This window comes from Lepidochelys kempii, chromosome 20 (genome assembly GCF_965140285.1).
Source record: "Lepidochelys kempii isolate rLepKem1 chromosome 20, rLepKem1.hap1, whole genome shotgun sequence".
Lineage (NCBI taxonomy): Eukaryota > Metazoa > Chordata > Testudines > Cheloniidae > Lepidochelys > Lepidochelys kempii.
The window spans coordinates 13,835,974-13,860,404 of record NC_136399.1 but is presented as its reverse complement, the minus strand read 5'-3'; the positions used below and the strand labels follow the sequence as shown (position 1 = coordinate 13,860,404).

At 56.8% G+C, this 24,431-nt stretch overlaps 1 protein-coding gene across 5 annotated transcripts in view; it reads left to right on the top strand.

Moving 5' to 3' along the window:
- The window catches only part of RAPGEF3 (Rap guanine nucleotide exchange factor 3), a 98,114-nt gene extending 74,423 nt beyond the window's left edge, over positions 1-23,691 (top strand). For 2 of the 5 annotated variants that reach the window (XM_073318541.2, XM_073318545.2), the window contains 13 exons: positions 6,555-6,594; positions 6,862-6,943; positions 9,435-9,581; positions 10,589-10,686; positions 11,191-11,316; positions 11,446-11,627; positions 11,793-11,883; positions 12,705-12,755; positions 14,334-14,421; positions 15,166-15,230; positions 17,021-17,075; positions 18,795-18,866; positions 20,401-23,691. In XM_073318541.2, the coding sequence (XP_073174642.2) occupies positions 6,555-6,594; positions 6,862-6,943; positions 9,435-9,581; positions 10,589-10,686; positions 11,191-11,316; positions 11,446-11,627; positions 11,793-11,883; positions 12,705-12,755; positions 14,334-14,421; positions 15,166-15,230; positions 17,021-17,075; positions 18,795-18,866; positions 20,401-20,519 (1,216 nt within the window). In that variant the 3' untranslated portion in view covers positions 20,520-23,691. Of the gene's footprint in view, positions 1-6,554; positions 6,595-6,861; positions 6,944-9,434; positions 9,582-10,588; positions 10,687-11,190; positions 11,317-11,445; positions 11,628-11,792; positions 11,884-12,704; positions 12,756-14,333; positions 14,422-15,165; positions 15,348-17,020; positions 17,078-18,794; positions 18,867-20,400 lie in introns of those variants that run through there. The other 3 variants (XM_073318543.2, XM_073318542.2, XM_073318544.2) reach the window with 3 other exon arrangements.
- Positions 23,692-24,431: the final 740 nt, after the last annotated feature.

The following is a 24,431-nucleotide window of genomic DNA, read 5'->3' as shown; positions in this document are numbered from 1 at the left end:
TTGCGGTCTGCGTTCTTCCGAGCCGCAGCAGTAGCTAAGCGATAAGCATCCCGCAGCTTTTCTCTTAGTCGGGATACATATTGCTGATGAGTTTCATAGCTATCTCCATCCTCTGATACACCAAAGCACAAGTCTATGGGTAATCTTGGTTCTCGCCCAAACATCAAGAGATATGGGGTGACTCCCGTAGCATCGTTCTTTGTGGCATTGTAGGCATGCACCAGAAATGCGACATGCTGGCTCCAGGTTGCCTTCTGCTCTGGTCGCAAAGTTCCCAACATATCTAATAGGGTTCGATTGAACCTCTCGGGCTGAGGATCACCTTGGGGGTGATAAGGCGTTGTCCTAGACTTTTTAATTCCTGCTATCTTCAGCACCTCCTTCAGAAGGTGGCTCTCAAAATCCCGCCCCTGATCAGAGTGTATCCGAGCCAGGAATCCATAGACTGAGAAATATTTGTCCCACAATACTCGAGCAACGGTGGTGGCCCTCTGATCACGTGTGGGATATGCTTGTGCATACCGTGTAAAATGGTCAGTCACTACTAGAATGTTTCCAACATTCCTCTTGTCTACCTCTACAGACAAGAAATCAATGCATACCAACTCCAAAGGTTTGTTGCTGGTGATGTTCTTGAGATATGCAGCCCTCGTGGGCAGAGTTTTCCTTTGAACACATCGAGCGCAAGTCTCACATTTCCTGCGAACATCTTCAGCCATTCGGGGCCAATAGAACCTACTACGAATAAGTTCCAGGGTCCTCTCCATCCCTAAATGCCCAAAGTCATCATGCAGGGCCCTCATGGCCAGGGCTCTGTACTTTTTTGGCAGTACTAGTTGTGCTCGTTGTTTTTGTAAAGGGTCAGTGGTCATTCGGTGTAGCACTCCCTGAATCAGTTTTAGTTTGGTCCATTCTCTCAATAGTAGTTTACCCTCCGGGTTAGGTGGGACAACCGCAGTTGGGCTTCGCCCCTCCCTTTTGGCAAGTAGTGTATCACGAATGTCAATATCTTGCCGCTGGGCTTCTTGCCAGTCAGCCGCATTGAGCATGGGCAAAGGAGATTGGTCTAATGCAATATAGTTCACCGAAGCAGAAGGCATGCATTCAGGGGGCAGGCCCAAAGCTTCTGCAACACATCCCTGAAAGTCTTCACGGGCCTCTGGCTCTCGGCGACTCACACTGCAAATAGCTCTCACTCCATCTGTGGGTATCACAGCAACTTCTGGAGCCTGCGGACGCCTGGACAATGCATCTGCATCTACATTGCTTCTCCCTGATCGGTACTGAATGCTGAACTCATAGCTAGCCAAGGCGGCCACCCATCTCTGCCCTGTAGCATCCAGCTTAGCACTTGTTAACACATAAGTCAGTGGATTGTTGTCTGTCCACACCTGGAACTGAGCACCATACAAGTAGTCTCGAAATTTCTCAGTGATGGCCCATTTCAAGGCCAAAAACTCCAGCTTGTGGGTGGGATAGCGAGTTTCACTATCAGACAATCCTCGGCTGGCAAGGGCTACAGGTTTACATTTGCCTTCCACTTCCTGGTACAGGACTGCTCCCAGACCCTCCAAACTGGCATCAGTATGCAGGATAAATGGTTTGCTTGGGTCAGCAAAAACTAGGACTGGAGCATGAGTTAGGCAAGTAATGATTTCTTGAAAAGCCCTTTCACATCTCTCATCCCACCGTGGCCCAAATGGTGCAAAGGGGCCATTGTGTCTCTGCACAGGAGGCTTTGGGGACCTCCCCTTATTCTTGGACTTAGATTTGTTCTTGCTGGACTGATGTCCCCTGGTAAGATCATTCAGAGGCTTTACAATCGTAGCATAGTTTTTCACAAATCTGCGGTAGTAGCCACTAAATCCAAGGAAGGTCTTGAGTTCTCTGTAGTTACTTGGACGTGGCCATGTAGTGAGTGCTTCTATTTTATCAGGATCAGTACTCACACCTTCTTGGGACACAATGTGACCCACATACTTCACTGAGGTTCTGCAGAACTGGCATTTGTCAATTGAAAGCTTCAGACCATAATCCTCCAACCTATCAAGCACTTTAAGAAGTCTTTCTTCATGCTCCTCTAAGGTTCTTCCAAACACAATCAGGTCATCCAAATAAACTAACACTTGCAGTAAATTCATGTCTCCCACAACTTTCTCCATGAGACGTTGAAAGGTGGCAGGTGCTCCAGAAATCCCTTGGGGCATGCGTTCGAACTGATAAAACCCTAATGGGCAGATGAAGGCTGTCTTCTCCTTATCTTCTTCTCCCAGAGGGATCTGGTAGTATCCACTTCGAAGATCCAACACAGAGAACCACTGGCTTCCCAGCAAACAGTCTAAGGCGTCTTGCACTCGAGGCACAGTGTACTGGTCGACCACCGTACGGCTGTTTAGGGTGCGGTAGTCAATACACATCCGGATTTTCCCATTCTTTTTGCGGACTACCACAATGGGTGAGGCGTATGGGCTGCGGGACTCTGTAATGATGCCATTCGCAGCCAGCTCCTGAAGATGATGTCGCACATCTTCCATCTCAGAGAGAGCAATCTTCCTAGATCTCTCCCTGAAAGGTCGAGAGTCACGTAGTCTGATATTGTGCTCTACTCCTTTTGCACATCCCACATCCCACTCATGCAGTGAGAACACCTTGGATCTTTCACAAAGTTTCTTCCTCAGGCGATCTTTCCAGTCCTCGGATACTGGTGAATCTCCAAAGTCAAACTTTGCTGGGTCTATTGCCGGAACTGGAGTTTCATACTGGGGTTTTACAATCGACTCAGGCTCAAAGAGGTCTGCTATCTTTTGTCCTTGCTTCACAAAAATATCACGACTCGTTTCATTAGCAATCAGTATAGTCACCCTTTCCTGGGCTTCAGCAGGTAGGGTTATGACTCCACTGGGGACCAGCACTCCTTCAGGGAGCTCTCCTCCCATCGGCTGCTCTATCATTGCTAACATCCCTTTACTGCCTTTCAGACAGGTACTCATGACAAGCACTTCTTGCTCCGTCCTTGCAGGCACTACTAAGGGGGTTGTGCCCGCGTACTTCAGTGCCCCAAGCGGTAGCTCAGATGTGTCCCTTTTAGCGCTCTCAATTTTCCTATAGGCTTCAGCACAAAGCGTATGGATCATCAGGGTATTCAGGTACTGGTCCCCAGCCCGCCTTCTGCAGTAATCCGCGAGTACCTTGAAGAGACTGGAGTTGGTCCCTATCAGCACAGACACATCAGAAGTCCCTTTAGGGTCAGGGCATATTAAGGCAGCTGTGTCTACCTCTTCTCTTACCCCAGCAACCTCCTCTGGGAATTCCAGGTGCACTATGACATACCCTTGATAGGGGTATTCATCCATGCTGAGGCCACATAGGCCAAGGCCAGTCAGTGGCTGTATAGGCAGGTGCCTAAGCATCTGTTGGTAGAATGACTGAAATATAATAGTCACTTGAGATCCAGTGTCAAGCACTGCTTTACACTCCACCCCTTCGATCCTCACCATGACCTCTGCTCGAGGCCCTATCAGTCCTGCAGGGATCCCAGCTGGACAGTCTTTTCTGGGGGAATCTTCAAATCCTGCAGACCTGGGGGGTCCCCGTCCCCAGACCCTCTGGCAGCTACCGGATCTCTCCCAACTGATCCTCAGCTTTCCATACACTAAGGAGGGGTTTTCTTCATTACGGCACTTGGCAGCACTGTGTCCATCCTGACCACATCGGTAGCAGAAGAATTGACCTTTCCCCCTTTGCCTGGGGGGGATGGTGGCTCTAAGTGCGGGCTTCTCAATCGCCACAGTTTGAGGCTTCTTATTCCTAGAAGTCTTAACTCGGTCAACGGTACTTTGCAGCTCAGCTATCCGTTCCGTCAGGACCTGCATTTGTTGGGCAAGTTCCTCTCTGGTGCTCACCATCAGTACACTGGCCATTTGCAGTGGTGTTGTGCTGGCTGGCTCCGATGTTTGGGCTTCCCAAAACTCACTGGCAGCCTGCCTTTCTTCCTCCTCTCGGACCTCTTTTATCAGCTGGGAGTAACTTGGGGGATGTTCCCGTCGTTCTCTTAGCCGGAGATGAAGTAGAATCGGGTTCTGATACTGAGTTCCTCTTACAATTTGAGCCAGTCTGGTCTGATCCATCTGCTCAGCAGTCACTGCTCCCCTCATGACAGCTCTCTGAAGCAGTCTCTCCAGTCTCTGTATGTAGGCTGAAGCCTTCTCGCCCTTTTGTTGTCGGGAATTAAGGAACTTACAGTAGCTGTCTTCAGGGCCCTCTACGCTCCCAAAGTTGTGTTCAAGGGCCTCTAGGCAGTCCTTCACACTGACCCCAGGGTCAATGAGCTTCAGGGTGCGAATCACATCTAATGCTGGGCCGCCAAGGCTCTCTATAAGGCATCTTCGCTTTTCTGCATCTGGTACGACCCACTCTTGCAGCATTTCAGTGGTATGCTCTAACCAGGGTTCAAACTCCTCCTCCCCAGCAAATAATCTTAACTTACGACAAGAGTCTGACTCAGCATGGGGCAGCACAACCTTTTCCAATATTTGCCCCAGAGCTTTTGTCCAATCATCAGCTGAGGCTGCAGCCGCCGAGCTAGAAGCTGCTGAGCCAGGGCCCAACAAACCTGACATATTAGCCATTATACAAACAGTAATTTCCTCAAAATATAAGCACAAACAAAAAAAAATATAAATTGTTTCCCAATGTAGTGGATCACTCAACAGGTGCTTGCGAGGGGTACTGACCCAGGCGATCCCGGACGAGCCCCCAAAAATGTAACCCTTCTGCCCGTCAGAGTTGGCAGCAACAAGGGCCGGGTTCAATATCTAGGGGTTCCATTCCAATAACACAATGCAAACCGGCTCGAGCCCCCACCCAGTGACCTGGGACAAATATATACCACCCCCGCTGGGCGCCTCCAAGAGGCAATACTTCCCCTCTCGCAAGCACATAGTCTGAGTGTAGCAAAAGTCTTTTAATAACAGAGAGAAACAATGTGGCATTATGTTGGGGAAACACCACCAACCGGATTCATAACACAACCCATGAGCAAAAACAACCCCACCCCAGGCAAATTGGGGCATGTCCTTTCCCTTTGGTTCTTGAGTCCAGCAACCCCAAAAGTCCAATGCCCCAAAAGTCTCTGTCCCTGGTCAGGGCAGCCCCAGAGTTCGAAAGTTTATCGGCGGAGCTTTACCTCCCAACCTGGGTGGAAATGGGACGGGGGTAAGAGGCACCTTACGTGATCTGAAGCTGACCGCCCCATAGCGGCACTCCGCTCCGCCAGCCGCCCCACAAACTCCTTCGCTCAGCTGCGCTCCGCTCCGCCAGCCGCCCCACGAACTCCTTCGCTCAGCTGCACTCCGCTCCGCCAGCCGCCCCACGAACTCCTTCGCTCAGCTCCACGGCCCACAAGCAGCTCCTGCCATCCACACACTGCTCCGCGTCGAACTGCTTCACCAGCCGTCCCGCAAACTGCTCCACAATATATCTTCAGGCTCCCCCACTACTTAACACAACACTCAGTGATTTCAGCTCTTAGGTGAATTCAGCTTATAGTAGGGGAGCCCCAGTGCTGGTGCACTGTCAGCCCAAAGTGAGCTCAGCAGCCTATAACTAGACTTCTAATGAAATCAAAATCAGCTCTGATATTCCACAGTAGAGAGAGGAGGAAGTGCAATCAGCATGTAAGGCCCTCACCAAGGGGCCCATGCCACCAAGTATTAATACTTGTCCCCAGCCTCTCTCCATTCACACAGTTTTGGAACCCATGACCCTTGCCTAGCGAGTGCTACTTAGATGATGGTGAATCCCTCCATCGTAACAAAAGGCCACGTACAGTTCCAAGCACAGTTCCCATAATCAGGGTAATAACAATTTATTCTTCCTGCCCCAATAACAGAGACACTGGGGATCCCACAGCAGCCAAAGTGACCATTTGGGCAGCTATGGTCTCATTCTAGGCGTGGTGGGTGTGCCTATGCAAATGAGATCGGCCCCTGAAGTTCTTTTCCACAACTTGCCACACCTCACCACCAGATGTCAGGGTGGAGCTCATCCTGACACTGCTTACACCCGTGTGGCAGTGACTGGAGTGCTGGGTCCTAGTCTCAGGATGGATGCGCAGGTGTGTGGGGTTAGAGTGGGGGTGGGGAGTCAAGAGGTCTGCCTTCTACCCCAGCCCTGCTGCTAACTCGCGTGGCTGGGCCAGGCCTCTGTGCCTCAGAGGGAATGGACTTGGGAGGCTTAGGAATCTTGGACATGCCAGGAGGACACACTCTGTGGAGGAGGAAACTAGTCAGTATCATTCAGACCCTCTCCCCATCCAGGTATCTGGGCTTCCAGCTGAGAAGGAGGGGTTTAAACCTACAGGAAGCTCTGGGGGCTCAGTGCTCTGGTGGGGGAGCCCCAAGCTGAACTCCCCAAGTGAACTCGCGGCCGCCAGCTCTGCTCTGGGCGACGTGGTGCCCCCCAGGTGCTGTGACTGCAGGGAGCAGCGCGCTGATTCACGCCTGGGAGGTGCCAGCTCTAGGGCTCTCACCCGTGTGTGTTTCTCCTCTTTGCAGACTGGAGAACGGTGGCGGAAGCGCATCTCCACAGCCCAAGGTACCGACAGCCCAGCAGCGCCACGGGGCACCTGCTGCCCCTCTCCTAGGGGCATGATAGGTGGGCAGGGAGCCAAGCAAACGCCCCGAAAGGGAGTGGCCCTGACACAGGCTGAGGGCAATTGTGTGGTGCTTTGAGGGCCTGGCTCACCTGAGCTGCCCTGTGTGTCTCCATGGGAGTGCTGTCCCCTTGGACTGTGAGCATGGCAGACGCCAGTGTCTGCCATTCGGCACCCCATGCGGACTCTTCTTCGTTCCCCCATCCCAGGTTCGGAGCACAGTGAACTGGATCGCCAGCCTTGAGGATGCCACGCTGAATAACAGCTGTGCCATCGGGGCCCAGGACAAAGGTAGCAGCTCTGCGTCAGCCCCCTCACCCACACACACAGACAGGCTGCTTCCGCCCCCTCACCCACACACACAGACAGGCTGCTTCCGCCCCCTCACACATGTGCGTGCGCGCGCACGCACACACACACAGACTGTTTCCACCCCTTCTCACACATCACACAGAAGATTGCTTCTGCCCCCTCTCTCACACACACACGTACAGATTGCTTCCGCTCCCTCACACACACCACACAAGACTGCTTCTGACCCCTCACATGCACAGATTGCTTCTTCCCCTTCTCACTCACTCACACACACAGACTGCTTCTGCTCCCTCACACACACACACACCAGACTGAGTGCTTCTGCTCCCTCTCTCTCTCTCTCTCACACACACACACATGCACGCGCACCCACACACACAGAAACACACTGCTTCTGCCCCCTCACACATGCCACACACAAGACTGCTTCTGCCCTCTCTCTATCTCTCACACACAGATTTCTTCTACCCCCTTACACACACACACCACACAAGACTGCTTCTGCCCCTTCACACACAATACACACACAGAGACTGCTTCCGCCCTCTCTCTCTCACGCGCACACACACACACACACACACACACACTTCCCCCGTTTATAGGTTCCTCCAGCTTGCTGGAAAGATCTTTTGCTATGATGTGAGTCAAAAAGTGTCCATTGTTTACCTGCCCCCTTTGAGAAGGCTTCATTGTACACAGATAATGGTAACGTGGATTCTAGGGTTGCCAACTTTCTAATTTCAGAAAACCAAAGACCCATGCCCTGCCCTCTTCCCCGTGGCCCCACCCCCACTTACTCCATCCCCCCCCCCATCTCCACTGCTCGCTCTCCCCCACCCTCACTCACTTTCACTTGGCTGGGGCAGGGGGTTGGGGTGTGGGAGGGCACTCCGGCTGGGGGTGTGGGCTCTGGGGATTAGGGGTTCAGGGTGCAGGAGGATGCTCCGGGCTAGGGCCAACCCGTTCGGAGTGTAGGAGGCAGGTGCAGACTCTGGGAAGGAGTTTGGGTGCGGGAGGGGATGCAGGGTGCAGGCTCCGAGAGGGAGTTTGGGTGTGTGAGGGGGCTCTGAGCTAGGGCAGGGGGTTGGGGCACGGGAGGGGTTCGGGGTGTGGGCTCTGGGCGACTCTGGCTGGTGCAGTTTGCAGGGGCTCCGGGAGGTGCTGATGTCAGGCGGCCCCTTAAATAGTAGCTGCACCAGCACTGCCCTAGCATTTCCTGGGCCTCAGAGGCTGCTCTGTCTACCATGAATCCTGGACACATGGCTCAGGGAGGACAAAAGTTTTTCCTGTTCTCTGGGGACAGGAGCTTCAACTTCAGCCCCATGCTTCCGCGCAGCCCATTCATCCCCGAGAGGAGACTGACCAGCCACAGCCCCTTACCTGCTGGCCGCATGATCCCGAGTGAGGCCGGCACAGCACCCCCGCGGGAGCAGGCTACTGGGCCCGGGGCAGGTGGTGACGGCTCGCCCTGGCCCCCTCCCCTGCTGCTGGCTGCATAAAGCTCCTGGGAAGCCGGGGCAGCTCCTCCCTCCACTCTCGCCGGCCGGGAAGCAGAGGGCCAGGTAGGGAGGGGGCTGAAGGCACTTCCTAAAGGCCACAATGCCCGCTCCGCAGGGAACCCCCGGCCACCGTGGGGCCCACCGTGTCTGGGGTTAAGCCTGCCGGCCCCAGAGTGCAGCCGAATGCCTTTCCCAGCCTCTCTGCTGGGATCCACCCCCTGCCTACCGGGGCTTGCACAACCTTCGAGCTCCACAGAGAGAGCTGGTGCAGGCCCCCTCCTCATCCCCACCACCACCGATCAGACTTTTAACAGCCCAGTTGGCAGTACTGACCGGAGCTGCCAGGTCCCTTTTCGAATGGGCATTTTGGCTGAAAACCAGACGCCTGGCAACCCTAGTGGATTCCCCTTACTGAGCCATCAGCACTGTCTGGCTTCTCCATTGTTGTACCCAAAAGGCTGCTTGTGGGTGTTCCCAAACTCACAACATATTTCAGTAACACACACAGCAAAACTTCATAACTTTGCATACAATGATTGCACGTACAATCCATCAGGATATTAATGCTCAACAGATCAAGACTTTTAAAATAGTACCTCGCAAGGCAGACTTTTTACAAAACACATCATAATTATATCACCATGGTAGATATGGGGGTGCCAGGGTGTTGCTTTGGGGTAAAGAGTGTCACACCTCCCCTTAGACACAGTCACCCTGGGAGGTGTGTGGGGTGCAGACTCCCTGACATGGTGGCCCCCACACCCCAGAGCCCGGGCCCTGCTCGGAGCCCACAGGGACTTGCAGTCAGGGCTTGTGCTCTGGGACCCCAGACTGCCTCCCATGGAGTTCACAGCTCAAACCTGCCACCAAACCGGGCTCCCTGCCCAAGGAACCTGGGTGACTGCTGCCCTCAGCTGGCTGGGTCCTGGCCATAGGGGTCTCGCTAATGTGCCCCCTGCCTTCCATAGTGCCCTATGATGTCTACAGAGCGGACCACTCCTGCCTCACCATGGTGCTGCCAGTGAACGCCTCCGTGCGTGATGTGCTCCAGTCCCTCGCCCATCGGGAGGGCGGGCATGGTGAGCGCATGCTGGTCAAAGTCAACTCAGCAGGGGGTGAGTGAGCGGCGTGGCGTGGGCGGGGAGCTGGGAAGTGTGTTCTCCCCACTCCCCCCACCAGCTGCACTGGGGCAGCACGTTCCCCCCCCCAACCTCCCCTGCCAGCTGCACTGGGGCAGCACGTTCCCCCCCCCAACCTCCCCTGCCAGCTGCACTGGGGCAGCACGTTCTCCCCACTCCCCCCACCAGCTGCACTGGGGCAGCACGTCCTCCTCCCTCCTCCCCACCAGCTGCACTGGGGCAGCACGTCTCCCCCCAACCTCCCCTGCCAGCTGCACTGGGGCAGCACATCTCCCCCCAACCTCCCCTGCCAGCTGCACTGGGGCAGCACGTCTCCCCCCAACCTCCCCTGCCAGCTGCACTGGGGCAGCACGTCTCCCCCCAACCTCCCCTGCCAGCTGCACTGGGGCAGCACGTCTCCCCCCAACCTCCCCTGCCAGCTGCACTGGGGCAGCACGTTCTCCCCACTCCCCCCACCAGCTGCACTGGGGCAGCACGTCTCCCCCCAACCTCCCCTGCCAGCTGCACTGGGGCAGCACGTCCTCCTCCCTCCTCCCCACCAGCTGCGCTGGGGCAGCACGTCTCCCCCCAACCTCCCCTGCCAGCTGCACTGGGGCAGCATGTCTCCTCCTCCCCGCCAGCTGCACTGGGGCAGCACGTCCTCCTCCCTCCTCCCCACCAGCTGCGCTGGGGCAGGATGTCCTTGAAGCAGCTGGAGTGAAGAGGGGCAGTAATGAGGCTGGGGGCGTGGGATACATTCCTTTTAGGCAGTGGCTGCCTGACTGCTCCCCCATCCCCTCCCTGGGGTCTCCCAAGCATCTGGAGGCTTGTTCACCTGCACAACCCCTTTTCTGCAGCAGCGACACCTGACCCCTCTCCCCATGCTCACCCTGCGCTCTCTCGGGGAACGTGCCCGTCCCTGCTGGCTGGTGTGTGTGCAAACACCGCCGCCCGGTGGCTACTGCAGGAGTAGCTCTCCAACAGGCTCTCTCTCTGTCTGACAGATAAAGCGGGGCTGCAGATGGACACCATCAGCGTGTACACGTCCCTGGGTCTGAACGAGAGACTCTTTGTTGTGAATGTCCAGGAGCTGCACACCCTGGTGAGGGCTGGGCAGGGGGAGTGGGGTTCTAGGCTGGGGGCCAGGGGAGTCTTGTGCCCCTCTATTTGCCAAGGGCTGGAGACCCCATCCCACAAGCTCTGAGACTGGGGACAACTGGTCCAGCACACATGCCACCTGGGGGCTGCTGCCCGTTACCAGAGACAGGGAACTCAGAGCTGGGAACTGGTTGTTACAGGACATGGAGACCCCAGGCCCAGCACTGCAGCACACAGGCCCTGGGCAGCAGTGCCTCTGTCCAGGGACTGCCACAGTCTGCTCCCAGTGGCAGGAGCCGCACCTTGTCCTGTGGTGTGGATGGCTTGGGGTCTGGCCCCTGTGGCTGGTCTGCCTGGGCATTTGCTGTCACCTGAGATCTTCTACCAGCTCCCTGCTGAGCTGGGCAGGGCTCTGGCCCAGGGCTGCCTGGCTCACCAGCAGGCCATGCAGAGCATGCAGAACGAAGGAGATGGCGGCGTGTGACATTCTCTCTCCCCCTCTATCCAGACCCCTCATCCTGAGCAGTTGGGACCCACCGTTGGCTCCTCGGAGACCCTGGACCTCATCAGCTCCAAGGACTTGGCCAGTCAGCTGACAGATTATGACTGGAACCTCTTCAGCAGCATCCACCAGGTAATGGGCAGTGTCTGGAGCAATAAGCCTGGGGTCAGAGCAGAGGGGCTGTGGGCCAGGCGCAGGGCTGGCTCTCAGGAGATGTGGGTCCACTCCCAGCCCCTGAGCTCTGGCCCTTGTGTTTTGAAGGTGGAGCTGATCTATTACATCTTTGGGCAGCAGACGTTTCCCAGCGCAACCACGGCGAACCTGGAGCGCGTCATGCGGCGCTTCAACGAGCTGCAGTACTGGATCGCCACCGAGCTCTGCCTCTGTGCGGAGCCGGGCAAGCGGGCCCAGCTGCTCAGGAAGTTCATTAAACTGGCTGCACAGTGAGTGACTTGCGGGCAGGGAACTCATCCTCCAGGAGTCCCAGCAGCACCCAAGCCCAGCCCTCTCCATAGAGGCAGCCTGGCGCTGGGCCCTGCTGTGCTAGCTGTGTCATGCAGGCCCAGTGGTGGCCCCTAGCCCCCGAATAACTGTATCTTCCATTTCAGCCTCAAGGAGCAGAAGAACCTGAATTCCTTCTTCGCAGTGATGTTTGGTCTGAGCAACACGTCCGTGAGTCGCCTCTCCAAGACCTGGGAGGTACAGACCAAGGCACAGGCCCTGCTGCCCCAGGTCACATCCAGCCTGGGAAAACTTCCCCCAGGCGCTGGGACCAACTCCAGTGGTAAATCAGCATCTCCCTGCTGGGCCCTGACAGGCAGAGGAGGAGCTTGTCCCAGGAAAGAGGCCATTTGGCATGTTCAGCTTGCCAGGCCATTGGGCTGAGATGTCAATCCAAGCCCTAGGACGTGGGAAATGATAGCATGGCCCTCAGCTCTTAACAGACTTGGTGGAGTTCATCACTGGGCGATGGACCGGAACCAGAGCCCCAGGCTCAGTTATACCAAGCGATGGGCCGGAACCAGAGCCCCAGGCTCAGTTATAAGGAGCCATGGATGGAACCAGAACCCCAGGCTCAGTGAATGCGAGTGTCCTGGCCAAAATCCAACTGCTGCTCACCCCGCTCAACTCCCTCCTATGTCGTCTCATTCAGCTACAGACTCCTTTGCTTCCTTCCCTTTACCCTGTGTTCCATCCCAAAGGTGGCTGCAGCTCAGTGCTGGCTGAAACAATCCTTGTGTCTAGTTTCTGGGCCGGGGACTGCCTTCTTCACTCCCAGAACTCCCTCGGGAATGGAGGCAGTTCTGGGTGCCCAGGGCCTAGCTGTGGAGGGGCCGTGGGGGTCAGCCTCCATGCAGGCCCCAGCGTGGCAGAGGCTCTGAGATTTATGTTGTGATTTATGATGATCAGGGAGGAGACGTGGAACCTGTGTGAGGTTCAGGAGAGGGTCCTGGTGCAGGGGGCTGGAGGATCCCCCTAGGGTTCGGGGGACACTCTCACCTGCTCTGTCTCACACACAGAGGCTGCCGCATAAAACCAGGAAGCTGCACACGGCACTGGAGCGGATGCTGGTAAGTTTGGCTCCCTTTGTCAGCACCTTCACGTCCCCACACGATTCTTGCAGACAGCAGAGACACCCCCAGGCAGGTTCCCATAGCCCAGCCCACCCAGCTGTGGGAGCTAAGCCATGCTGGGCTGGGGCAGTACCTGGGGTAGGGGTCCTTTGGGAGAAGGAAGTGGTGCTGGTGATGCAGGAAGGGGAACCCCCTGTTAGAGAGCTTATTCCTTCACTATCCCACTTCCCTGGTCCTTCCCGCATGAACAGAGAGCAACAATACCCAAAGTCCGAAGGTGCAAACAATTTGATGTTTATTGGGGTGAACTTCCAGCAAGCTTAAATCCAAGTTTCTTTTTCCTTATTTTCAAATCCCAACTTACTTCCTGTTTACCCCTAATTTATATAGTAATATTCTTAGCTATACCTTAACCAATCATTCTACTGAAATTTAACTAACCAATCCTAACATATTGTAACATGATTAGCTAACTAATTATATCCCACCACCTTAATTAGTTTACAGCCAGCAAAATTAGTTATACAGCAGACAGAAACAATCACAGAACCAGACAGAGACCATGCCAATAAACAATAGCAAAGTGGGAACTATAATGACAAAACAATACAGAAGTGAGGATTTCACAACTACATCTATAAAGACATAAAGGTTTCCCAGCTGTGTCTATTGATAAGTGAGTTCTTACCAGACAGAAAACTATCAAACTAAATTTCCTTTTACATCTTCTAGGCTCTTCCCTTTCTCTGGAGGTGATAGGCATTATCAGGACAGGATTGTATTCCTAACAGCCCGATAGCACCTTCTTTCAATGTGACTAGTTTGGAATGTGAGGAGGTGACTGGTCGCTTCCCAGCTTATGGCTGCCTCTGTTGCTTAGCCAAAGGCCTTAGCCTAAGAACAGGCCTCAGACTGTCCCCGCAAGAGAAGGACCTTACACTGGCAGACAGTGATTTTGATTCTTTCTTTTATACCTCTAACTAGCCAAGTGATAAGAATACACCTAAATTCTTAAAGTACAGGCCTCTGCAGACAGGCCTGAATATCTATCTCCTAATACCCTCACTTTCCGTGCTGCATGCAGCCCCCATGCAGTGCTAGAGGCTCTGGCTCCATCTCGGGCTCTGGCTCTGGCTCCATCTCGGGCTCTGGCTCTGGCTCCATCTTGGGCTCTGGCTCCATGGTGTCAGAGCACTGCAGGAGGAGCTGTGCTAAGCCCCCTGGTCACGAGCAATCCCAGGTACTCTGGGTGTGAGCTGGGGTGCTGGCCCCAGCGTCATCTGGGTGAGGACTTTCTGCCTCCCTACATCCCCCGCAGCATCCCCTGCCCTTCCAGCCCAGAGCTACTGCTAAATAGCTGCTGTGCTCCACCCCAGCGGTGGCGAGGTGACCCTCCAACTGGGGGCTCCCTCAGGCTGCGTGGGGCTGCACTGGCCTGGGGAGTCACAGGCTGCTTGTGGCCAGGGGAGCTGAGCTCTTGCCTGCTGGGGGCCTTGCCTGCAGCCATGGCCTTGTGAAGCCACCGCCCTGGAGCCAGGAAATGGCTCCTGCTCTGAAATCCTCTTCTCTTTCCAGGACCCCTCCTGGAATCACAGAGTCTACAGACTGGCCATCGCCAAACTGACCCCACCCATCATCCCCTTCGTGCCCCTCCTTCTCAAAGGTACAGGAACAGCTCAGAACTTTCAGCCTGGGAGGGCGAAGGAGGTGGAACTGCGAGAGCTGGGCAGTAACTCTGTTTCCAGAAGTGATCCCCTCCTACAGTGGGTTTGCAGGGACCCCACCCCAGCACCGGGTCCCCTTCTTACCAGGGAGACCAGTTCCCCTGGGCACTAGCGCCCCAGAGAGGGCAGGCAGTGGGGTACTCCTGGGTCCAGGCACATGCCCTGGAGAAGCTCAGGAGACTCCTCACTTGGCAGGGCAGTATGGCTACTGAAGGGGACAGCGTTGCACTGCCTCACAGTGACACAGAGCACATTCTGCAGGATGAGGGCTCCATCCTGTGGGGCTGGGGGACCAGGGCTCCATCTCACAGGGCAGGGGGACCGGGGCTCCATCCCACAGGGTGGAGGGACTGAGGAATTCAATTGTATGCAGTTAGCTCCAGCCCCCAAGCCTCCAGAGGACACTGGATTTGGCTACTGTCGGGCTGCTCCTTGGGGACGTTCTGAATCCACACCTCCATTAGCAATCATGGGGTGGGGGGAGGTGGGGGAGTCCCTGCGGGAGCCCTGCCCTGCTGGACGGAGGAGCATTGGTGGGATGGGCGAAACACAGGTTCAGTGGTAGCAGCCTCCCCGCTGCAGAGAACCCCCATCTCTGTTGATGGTCTGAGGCATTAGCTGGCCCCTGTGGAAGGAGGCTGAGCCGCGGGGCTGGGCACTGACTTTGAGGCTTCCCCTTGCAGACATGACCTTCATCCATGAGGGCAACCGCACGCTGGCAGAGAACCTCATCAACTTTGAGAAGATGGTGAGCCAGGCCGAGCCTGTCACCCCCCTGGCGGCTGGGCGGGTCTGGCGAAGTGAAGCACGGCACAGACACTAATGCTCATGAGCTCCATTTTTCCAGGGAGGCAGCCGCAGCCCAGTGAGAACCCAGGTGTTCTGGCTCCTGGCCTCATGCTCTGACTGGCCTGTGGTCGGCTGACCACAGTGCTGAGAGGTTTTAGAGTAACCGCCGTGTTAGTCTGTATTTGCAAAAAGAAAAGGAGTACTTGTGGCACCTTAGAGACTAACCAATTGGTACCTGGTACCAATTAGTCTCTAAGGTGCCACAAGTACTCCTTTTCTTTTCACAGTGCTGAGAGTGCCTGTGAGCCCGGGCCGGATGGGGCTGGCTGGGGCCACTCCCAGCCCACAGGCTCCTCCGCCCCACGGCAGCGCCCCAGCAGGGCATGGCTGGCCCCACCTGCCCATCCTGCAACGCTACCCCAGCTGAGCAGAGGGGATGCCCCGCCATGGTGCCCCATCCCTGGGCCCATGGGATTGTGGCTGCTCCGCACGTTTTGCCCCTGTTGCCCATGGCCCTTTGCTGGGGTTGCCTGGATGAGGGACAGGCCGTTGGCAGAGGGTATGTGCTGGACGAGGCAGCTGTGCCCCACACCCCTCACAGGCACTTGGCTAGTGATCAATGGCTCCATGTCCAGTTGGCAGCCAGTATCAAGCGGAGTGCCCCAAGGGTCGGTCCTGGGGCCGGTTTTGTTCAATATCTTCATAAATGATCTGGAGGATGGTGTGGATTGCACTCAGCAAATTTGCGGATGATACTAAACTAGGAGGAGTGGTAGATACGCTGGAGGGCAGGGATAGGATACAGAGGGACCTAGACAAATTGGAAGATTGGGCCAAAAGAAATCTGATGAGGTTCAACAAGGATAAGTGCAGGGTCCTGCACTTAGGACGGAAGAACGCAATGCACCGTTACAGACTAGGGACCAAATGGCTAGGCAGCAGTTCTGCAGAAAAGGACCTAGGGGTGACAGTGGACGAGAAGCTGGGTATGAGTCAGCAGTGTGCCCTTGTTGCCAAGAAAGCCAATGGCATTTTGGGTTGTATAAGTAGGGGCATAGCCAGCAGATCGAGGGATGTGATCATTCCCCTCTATTCGACATTGGTGAGGCCTCATCTGGAGTACTGTGTCCAGTTTTGGGCCCCACACTACAAGAAGGATTTGGATAAATTGGAGAGAGTCCAGCGAAGGGCAACAAAAATGATTAGGGGTCTGGAACACATGACTTATGAGGAGAGGCTGAGGGAACTGGGATTGTTTAGTCTGCAGAAGAGAAGAATGAGGGGGGATTTAATAGCTGCTTTTAACTACCTGAGAGGTGGTTCCAAAGAGGATGGTTCTAGACTACTCTCAATGGTAGAAGAGGACAGGACAAAGAGTAATGGTCTCAAGTTGCAGTGGGGGAGGTTTAGGTTGGATATTAGGAAAAACTTTTTCACTAGGAGGGTGGTGAAACACTGGAATGGGTTACCTAGGGAGGTGGTAGAATCTCCTTCCTTAGTAGTTTTTAAGGTCAGGCTTGACAAAGCCCTGGCTGGTATGATTTAATTGGGGATCGGTCCTGCTTTGAGCAGGGGGTTGGACTAGATGACCTTCTGGGGTCCCTTCCAACCCTGATATTCTATGATTCTATGATTTTTTGATTCCGAAGGAGTGGGAGGGGGAAGAGCTTTCCTTGGCCTGGGAGGGAGATGGTGTGTGCGCCGGGCCACGCTCCCTGGCCAGTGAGTAACCCTGTGCCTTGCTTGCAGCGAATGATGGCCAAGGCCGTACGTATCATCCACCACTGCCAGAGCCACACGTATGGTGAGTGCGTGCCAGGGCCTGTGAGCAGGGCCAGCACCCAGCCCTGGGGAAGGTCACCCTCCAGCCAGCATCACACAGACAGCGTGTCGGGGCATGGGGGCCGTGGCAGGTAGCACCTCCTGTGGGTCGAGTTCTGGCTCCTGTGGGAGCAGGCACTTTGCCATCCACCCCCAGCACGGGGGTGCGCCCTTCAGGGTTACAGCCTAGACAGGGCTCAGGGCAGCCAGGGTGGGGGTCCTACAGAAATAGCCCAGTAGGCACTGCCGGTAGAGTGGGATTTAGGAGGAGAGGGTTCCTGGGGCATGTAGGGGGGCAGGGAGGGCACTGTACAGGGGACCTGGGGGGCATTGGAGAAGGAAGCCAGAGGGTGTTGGGAGACAAGGAGGGGGAGTGCCCAGAGCTGTTAGGTACCTTGCCACCACCTGTCCTAGTGTAGGAAGCCACGTCTGTGCCTGCCAGGCTCAGCTCCCTGGCTCCACCAGCCACAGGCAGCACAAGCATGACCCCCTCCGCCCACACAGGCCTCGCTGTCCCCCTGCAGGTTAGTGACAGACATGCTCCAACCCCCCAGTCCTCCAAGTGTTCCCGGGCCTGCCTGGGGCCCACAGGACACTCCCAGAACTGCCCCCCAGCTTACCCGTTTCACCCCAGGGGCATCGCTCGACTCAGCTCACAGCGCTTAGATTGCTTGTAGTACAAACAAGTCAGAGTTAAATTAACGAAGATCAGAGAAGGCAGTGGAATTAATGGAAACAAAGGGTTATGTATAAAATAACTAAAATGGCATTCTCCTGCCTCCTGAAGGTTAGCTCACCCAAAGTTTAACAGGGATCCTCCATTCATAGGACAGGCTTGCTGGCAGCTTGCCCCTGGGGGACCTCTGCATCCCCAGATATTGTTCCAACCATCTATTTTCTTCACTTGTAAACAGGGTACCCCCTCCCTGCTGCTTGTGTTTCTGAACTAGAATCTCCCCTGGAGACTTTGCAAGCATTTGATTAGCATTTTGCTTGGATTGTAAGTAGGCGTCCATTGTGACATGTACAGTGGTCACTTTACATACAGCCAGACAGGCGTCTCCTGCCTGACAGAAACATACCATCTTCTGGGCCATATAGCCACACAGCTCCTGGCATAGGACCTGCACATACATTCTTCACTGATTGCAATGATCAATGTGACACAGGCTTTCAGTAGGGCCTCACATGACACCTTATGCAGAGATCAGACAGGGGAGCTCTGTAACCTTCTGTGTCCTCTGCCAGTTGGGTCACAGATATGTAGGAAATGCATTGGGGCAGGAGGGCAGAGGTTGGGGGGCAAGGGAGAAGGGGGCCCATGTGGGCAGGAGAGCAGAGGTTGGGGGAGGGGGTGTAGGAAAGCAGGGGGCCCATAGGATAGGAGGGCAGAGGTTGGGGGAGGGGAGTGTAGGGAAGCAGGGGGCCCATGGGGGCAGGAGGGCAGAGGTTGGGGGAGGGTGTGTGTGGAGGATCAGGGGCCCCATGCAGGAAGGAGGGCAGAAGTTGGGGGAGGGGGATGCAGGGGGCCCATGGGGGCAGGAGGGCAGAGGTTGGGGGAGGGGGGTGTAGGGGAGTAGGGGCCCCATGGGGGCAGAAGGGCAGAGGTTCAGGGAGGGGGGTGTAGGAAAGCAGGGGGCCTGTGGGGGCAGGAAGCACATGCTGTGAGTGCCTAACGTCCTGTTCTGTTCTCCCCTCCTAGGTCCCATCTCCCCCCTGCGGAGTCGTCCCCCGCAGCTGCTGGAGGACCCCCAGGCCCTGCGGATCTCCACCTGTACGGAGCCCCACTCTCCTTACCCCTCAGGAAGCCAGGCTGCTTGGAGGGATGAGTAGGAGCACAGGGGGAGGGGGGAAGGGGGGGAAGGAAGGGAAGAGGCTAGGCAGTGCTGTCCCTTCCCCATTCATGACCTGTCCTACAGCTCCACTGCCTGGTCCAGCTGTACCCACTGTGGCGTCTCTGCCAGCACCAGCCAAGCCAGAGGCCTCGTGTGGGCATGCCCTGCCCTCTGGCTGTCCCCTAGTGGGGCTCCCACCTCACACCTGTGCTAGCAAGAGCACGTCAGGTCTGGGGAGTGAGTGTATGCAGGGGCCCGCCCACAGCCCACCCACAGCAGTTGGGGGGAGATTCTAGGGTGCTCCTGCCTCTAGCCATAGCTGGGGAACATGGCCAGCTGGTTGCGTTCTGTCCAGCCCACCCTTGTCCCCTCCAGTCAGGCACCGCCCCGCCCAAATTTTCCATTCATGTTCCCGCCCCCCGCCCATTGTCCCTGCACTAATGACCCAGGGATCTTCCTGCAGCATCAGTCAAAGGCTGGCTTCCCTGTACCAGCAGGAGCTGTGTCTGCCACTGTGCCATGGCACGGCACCCCAGTGCTGAGTCATGGCACCATTGCACTTATTCTCGGTGCTCCCTTGGGCAAGGGGAGAGCAGTGCCCCCAATCACAGCTGGCAGCTCGCCCTTCAGCACCTGCTCACAGAGCACCTGCCCTCCTGCTCGGGAAATGACCCCTCTCTGCTTGCCCAGGAGCAGCCCCACTCCATACTCTGATCCCAGGGTGAAAGGGTTGGAGTAAAAAAGGATGCCAGTCCTGCCTGGTGGGCATGAGCCACATGCCTCCAGGGCGGCTCGGGGGGGCATAGCCCGAGGCTGCCTCCCCTCCTGTTCTGAGGGCCCAGCCCCTGTGCACGTAGTGCCCTGTTCTGCTTGACTGCGATTCCGCTGGCTTCTTGACTGCAGCCTAATTTCCCACTTACCCACCTGACACAGCCCCAGGAGGGACAGAAGTGGCTGCTGGAGCCTGGCAGTCATTCAGCCTCCCAGTCCCCTCCTGCACTCGCTCCTCTCCTTGCTGGGTTCGGATGGGTTAAGCATGGGCCAGGTAAGCAGGTGCTGCTTCTGTCACTAACTCGCCCTGGGACCTTGGGACTGTCCTGGCATCAGTCTGTCAGGTGGGAATCAAACACAAGATCTCCTGGCTCCCAGTCCTGTGCACATTCCAGCCTAGCAGGTACAGAGGCTGCACTGCCCCTGCCTTTCCCACTGGTCACTTGTGGGAATGCGCCTGCAGACCTGGCTTTGAATTCCCTCCTTGCACAGCCCAGCAGAATCTGCTCTGTTGGAGCAGAATCCAACAGAGCCAGGCATGAGCTGGACTGCCAGCTGTCGCTGCCCTTATCCAGCACTGGGCTAACACTGCAGCCTTGGGGCTCAGTGTCAAGCTGTGGGGCAGTGAGGGAACAGCTGCCTGTGCTGAGCTGTGGGCTTTTGCCAAGAATGTCACTCTGATCTGGGGCTGTTTCCTTGCAGGCTCTGAGCAGTCCCTGAGTGGGCGGAGTCCTGCCCCCACCCAGGCCTACCTCCAGCACCTGAAAGTGATCGACAACCAGAAGGAGCTATCACGGCTTTCCCGGGACCTCGAGTCCTGATGCTTGGGACCAGGGGCGGAGCAGGAGGGGCCAGGCTAGACCCTCCAAAGGGAAAACTCCTCAGCCCACCATCAGCACAGTGCCCCTGCCTGTCTGCAACTGGGCCATTGTGCATGCCCTCCACCTCCTGCGTGGTGCAAGGGCTGGCCATGCATTCCGACTGTCCCCGCTGCAGAGGGACTCCACTGCAGCCTATCTGCCAGACCGCCTGCCCAGCCAGGACTGGGGACCACTTGGTCTGCACCGTTCCTCTCAGACTTGGAGCCAGCTGGCTAGAGCCTGGAGCAGTAATGGGCCAGCCCCAATGATGGCTTCTGCTATGAAGAGAGACAGGGAGGGGCAGGACCAGGGGAAGAAGGGCTGGACACTCTGGCTTTATCCACCGCCGTCAATAGAAGTATTTTTTGTACACAGGGATGTTTTCCTTCCTGGTCCTGCAGCAGCATCTTCAGCATGGAACTTCCAGCAAGGGGGAGGAGGGAATGCGGCTTCTCTGCTCAAGAGCCTCCTGCACCCCCAGCACCATTGCGGAAGGGGACAGCCCCCAGGCACATCAGAGCCTGGGCCCTAGCTACAGTGCCCATTGCTGGACCTGTCTGGGTGAGGCTGGGGTGGGTTAAATTGTGCCAGCCAGAGTACCAGAGCCCTCCTGTAGGCAAGGCAGCAGGCACTCCGGCCCTGGCTAAACTGGAAGAGGTAGAATACCTTCAGGCCCAGGCTTCTCAGGCCTAACTTAGCCCATGCTGGAGAACGACTCTAATTGCAAGTGTAGACATGGGGGTAAAAGCTGTGCCCACTGGTAACTAGCAAGTGGTGGGTTCAGAAGAGGGCCCATTGGAAGCAGGAGCCGGAGAGCCTGTGCTGACTGCTCCGTATGGGGTGGCGGCTGGTGCTCCACTGCCAAGATGGATTGAAACTTCATTCGAGTTCCAAGAGCGGGGAATAAAAAGGCCCCTCCCCAGCTGCTGCAGAGAGAAGAGGCAGGATTTCTGGGCACACAGCTCACTGCCGGCCAGGGTGGGCCCCAGGCATGGTGCTCCCACCCAGCAGTGTGGCTCAGTGGGGCACAGGGGTGCAAAGTTCTGGGGGCCCAGTGCTGAGGGGGCTGGCCAAGGGCACCCATGTGAGCTGCCTGGGGGTCAAGGCCTCAGTCAAATGTTCAGTCACCTCCTTAAGTTAGTACCTGACAGGTGGCTCAGCCCAAAGGCTCTGGGAAGCCCCAGAGAGCAGGAGGGGAAAGAGGAATCCAGCGGCACCAGCCCCGGAACCAGCACCTCCATGAGATAAGTTGAATGCCTCCCTCTCCCCCAGGCGTCACTGGGCACGTGCTTACACCACTCCCTCCCAACACTGCCTGTACTGGGGGCAGCATGTAGGACACAGGGCATCCTGCTGGGTAGCTGGACTCTGCAGCCAAACACGCTCTGGGGAAGGGACACCAGGAGGTGTCCCGTGCACCTGCTGCAGGGGGAACGGTCCTTGGCTTATAATTCCTGCCTCAGCTCTGTTGCCCTGCAGCTCCTGGCATATAGGCAGCAGGCTGCCTACAGCTGACATGGTCCTCACTGGCTGTGTGAGCTCAAGGCTCCCAGCTGGGAGCAAGGCCCTGGGCCACCTAGCTCAGCAGCCTGAAGGCTCAGGGAGAGCCTGTCTCTCTGAATGACCTAGTCCACCCCTGGGTCCAGGCCAGTTGGCTGGGACTTAGACGTTGCCAGAGGGGAGGTTTGTCCTTCAGCTCTGCTGGTGATAGGAGCAGGGTGGAGTTAAGGCCCAGGCATCCTGCAGCAAGCAGGACCTGAGCTCAGCAACAGAGTGAGAATGGGGCAGCAGCTGCTGTGAGGCTCTTACAGGTGAGCAGAACTGGGCTTAGGGCAGCAGCAGGCTGGGAGCAGGTGAGGAGTTACTCTGACCTGGGCACACATTAAAGCCTGCTGGTGACAGTTTGAGGGGGACACGAGGGGCTGGCCATTTAAAAATATTTATTAAAAACCAGCCAAGCTGTACCACCTGGTGGCCTGTGCTAGCCAGCCACTGTCACAAGCTTCAGGGACCCCACGAACAGCTACAGAGACAGTACTGGGCTGCAGGGGAGAGTGCGGGAAGGGCACCAGGCTGGGTGAGCTGTGACAATGATGCATTTCATAGGCACTTCCACCTTCCCAGCCTGGTAAAAGCCAGCTCCCCTCCCCTCCAGTACAGACTCTGAGAAACAGTCCCCTTTCCCCATCCAGAGCAAGTGACACCCAAGCTCAGTCTCCCTGCAGAGGTGTGAACCTCCCCTAACTGATCCCAATGAGCGGCCTCTCTTCCCAGTTCTGCCACAGGGTCCTTCTGTTTGCACGGTACTCTAGGCTTAGCCCCAGCGCTGCCGTGGTACAGGAGACCGGCTTGTCGGCCCCAGCTGCACCGTGTCTCCCCGACCATCCTCAGGCAGCGCTGGCATTGCCAGCTGTCCCCCAGCACACTCTCAGCCTGCTCCATCTAAGCCTCTGGGATCTCCTGGGAGCTGCTGGAGTGCAGCCACCTTTGGGGAGCCAGTGCTCTTGGGGCTCTTCCCCAGGGGCAGTGTGATTCCCTCAAGCCTTGAACCTGTCCTAGGTGGCTCATGGCACGTGGTCTCCTGCTCCTCTTCAGGCCAGGATCGCCCACAGATGGACTCACTTCTCAGGGAGATAAACCAGCCCTTGGCTGGAGCAGGGTGGCTGCGTCAGGGAGAAGCATCAGGGACTGGGCACTGGGATAGTTGGTGTCCACGCTCAGCCCAGGGCAAGTGCCCAGCACAGGCAAGTGCCCCCTGGGAGCTGCCTAGAAGGTGGTCCCAAGATGCTGGTCATGGGGGATGAGCTCCAGGATGGCAGCATGCTCCCAACCCCGAGGTCAGTACAGCACCTTGGCTGCATGGCCAGCACAGAGCCCCTTGAGTGGCTTGACACGATGGGAGACCCCAGAGCGGGCTAGTCTGCAGGAACCAGCCAACCATCCACATCCACGCTGCTCCTCCAGGAGGAGCAGAGCTTGCCCTGCAGAAGGAACTGAGAGTGGTCAGGCTCCTCCACTGGCCCTAGGGCCCTGCCCAGTGCAGAGCTGCCCTCGTAGCGCAGCCCCCTCCTCACGCTGCCCCGCCATTTGCTCAGTCCCTGCGCTCAGTCCCTGGCTCAGGGCCCCTGCTCCAGGGAGAGCCAGCTCACCCACGCAGACCGGTGGGACAGCTTGCGAGGTGTCTGACTGAAGCCATAGGCTGGTGGGTTCCGTCACGCACTGGCTGTGCTGGAGAGGACAAGGCTGAGTCTGTGCACAGACGTGGCCTGGTCTCTGGTTAGTGCCTCAAACTGAAGAGACTGTCCCTGGCGGCTCCTGAAGCACTTCTGTCTGGTACAGAGAGATACTCCAGTTGAGCAGCAGTGAAGTAATGCCCGGACCCACCCTGTTAACACAGCCACTGGAAACAGGAGCTGCCCGCAGCTGAAGACCTGCAGCCCTGCAGGCACCATCTCCAGATACATGGTGAGAATGGGAGCTAGACCCTCCAGTGTTGTAATAACTCCTCCAGCAGCTTTGCTGCGATTGTGCTGGAAGCAGGTGGATCTATATGCACCATGTAGATCATGGGGGATGCCATGGATGCCATGTACCTGCAGGGCCGGTGCAAGGATATTTTGCGCCCTAGGCAAAACTTCCACCTTGCCTCCCCCTGGGGCCTGGCAAGGCACAAAGCATCCCCCCCCAACCTCCCCCAAAACCCAGACCAGCGCACTCCGTCTTGCTCCACAGCCCCCTCCCTGGCTGGCTTGGCCTGCTGGTCTGCCACCTCCCCACCCAAAGCCTAGTCCAGCACACAAAGAGCCCCCACAGCCAGGCACACAACCCCTCTTCACAGCACCCAGCCAGACACACAGCCCCCTCGGTCCCCCC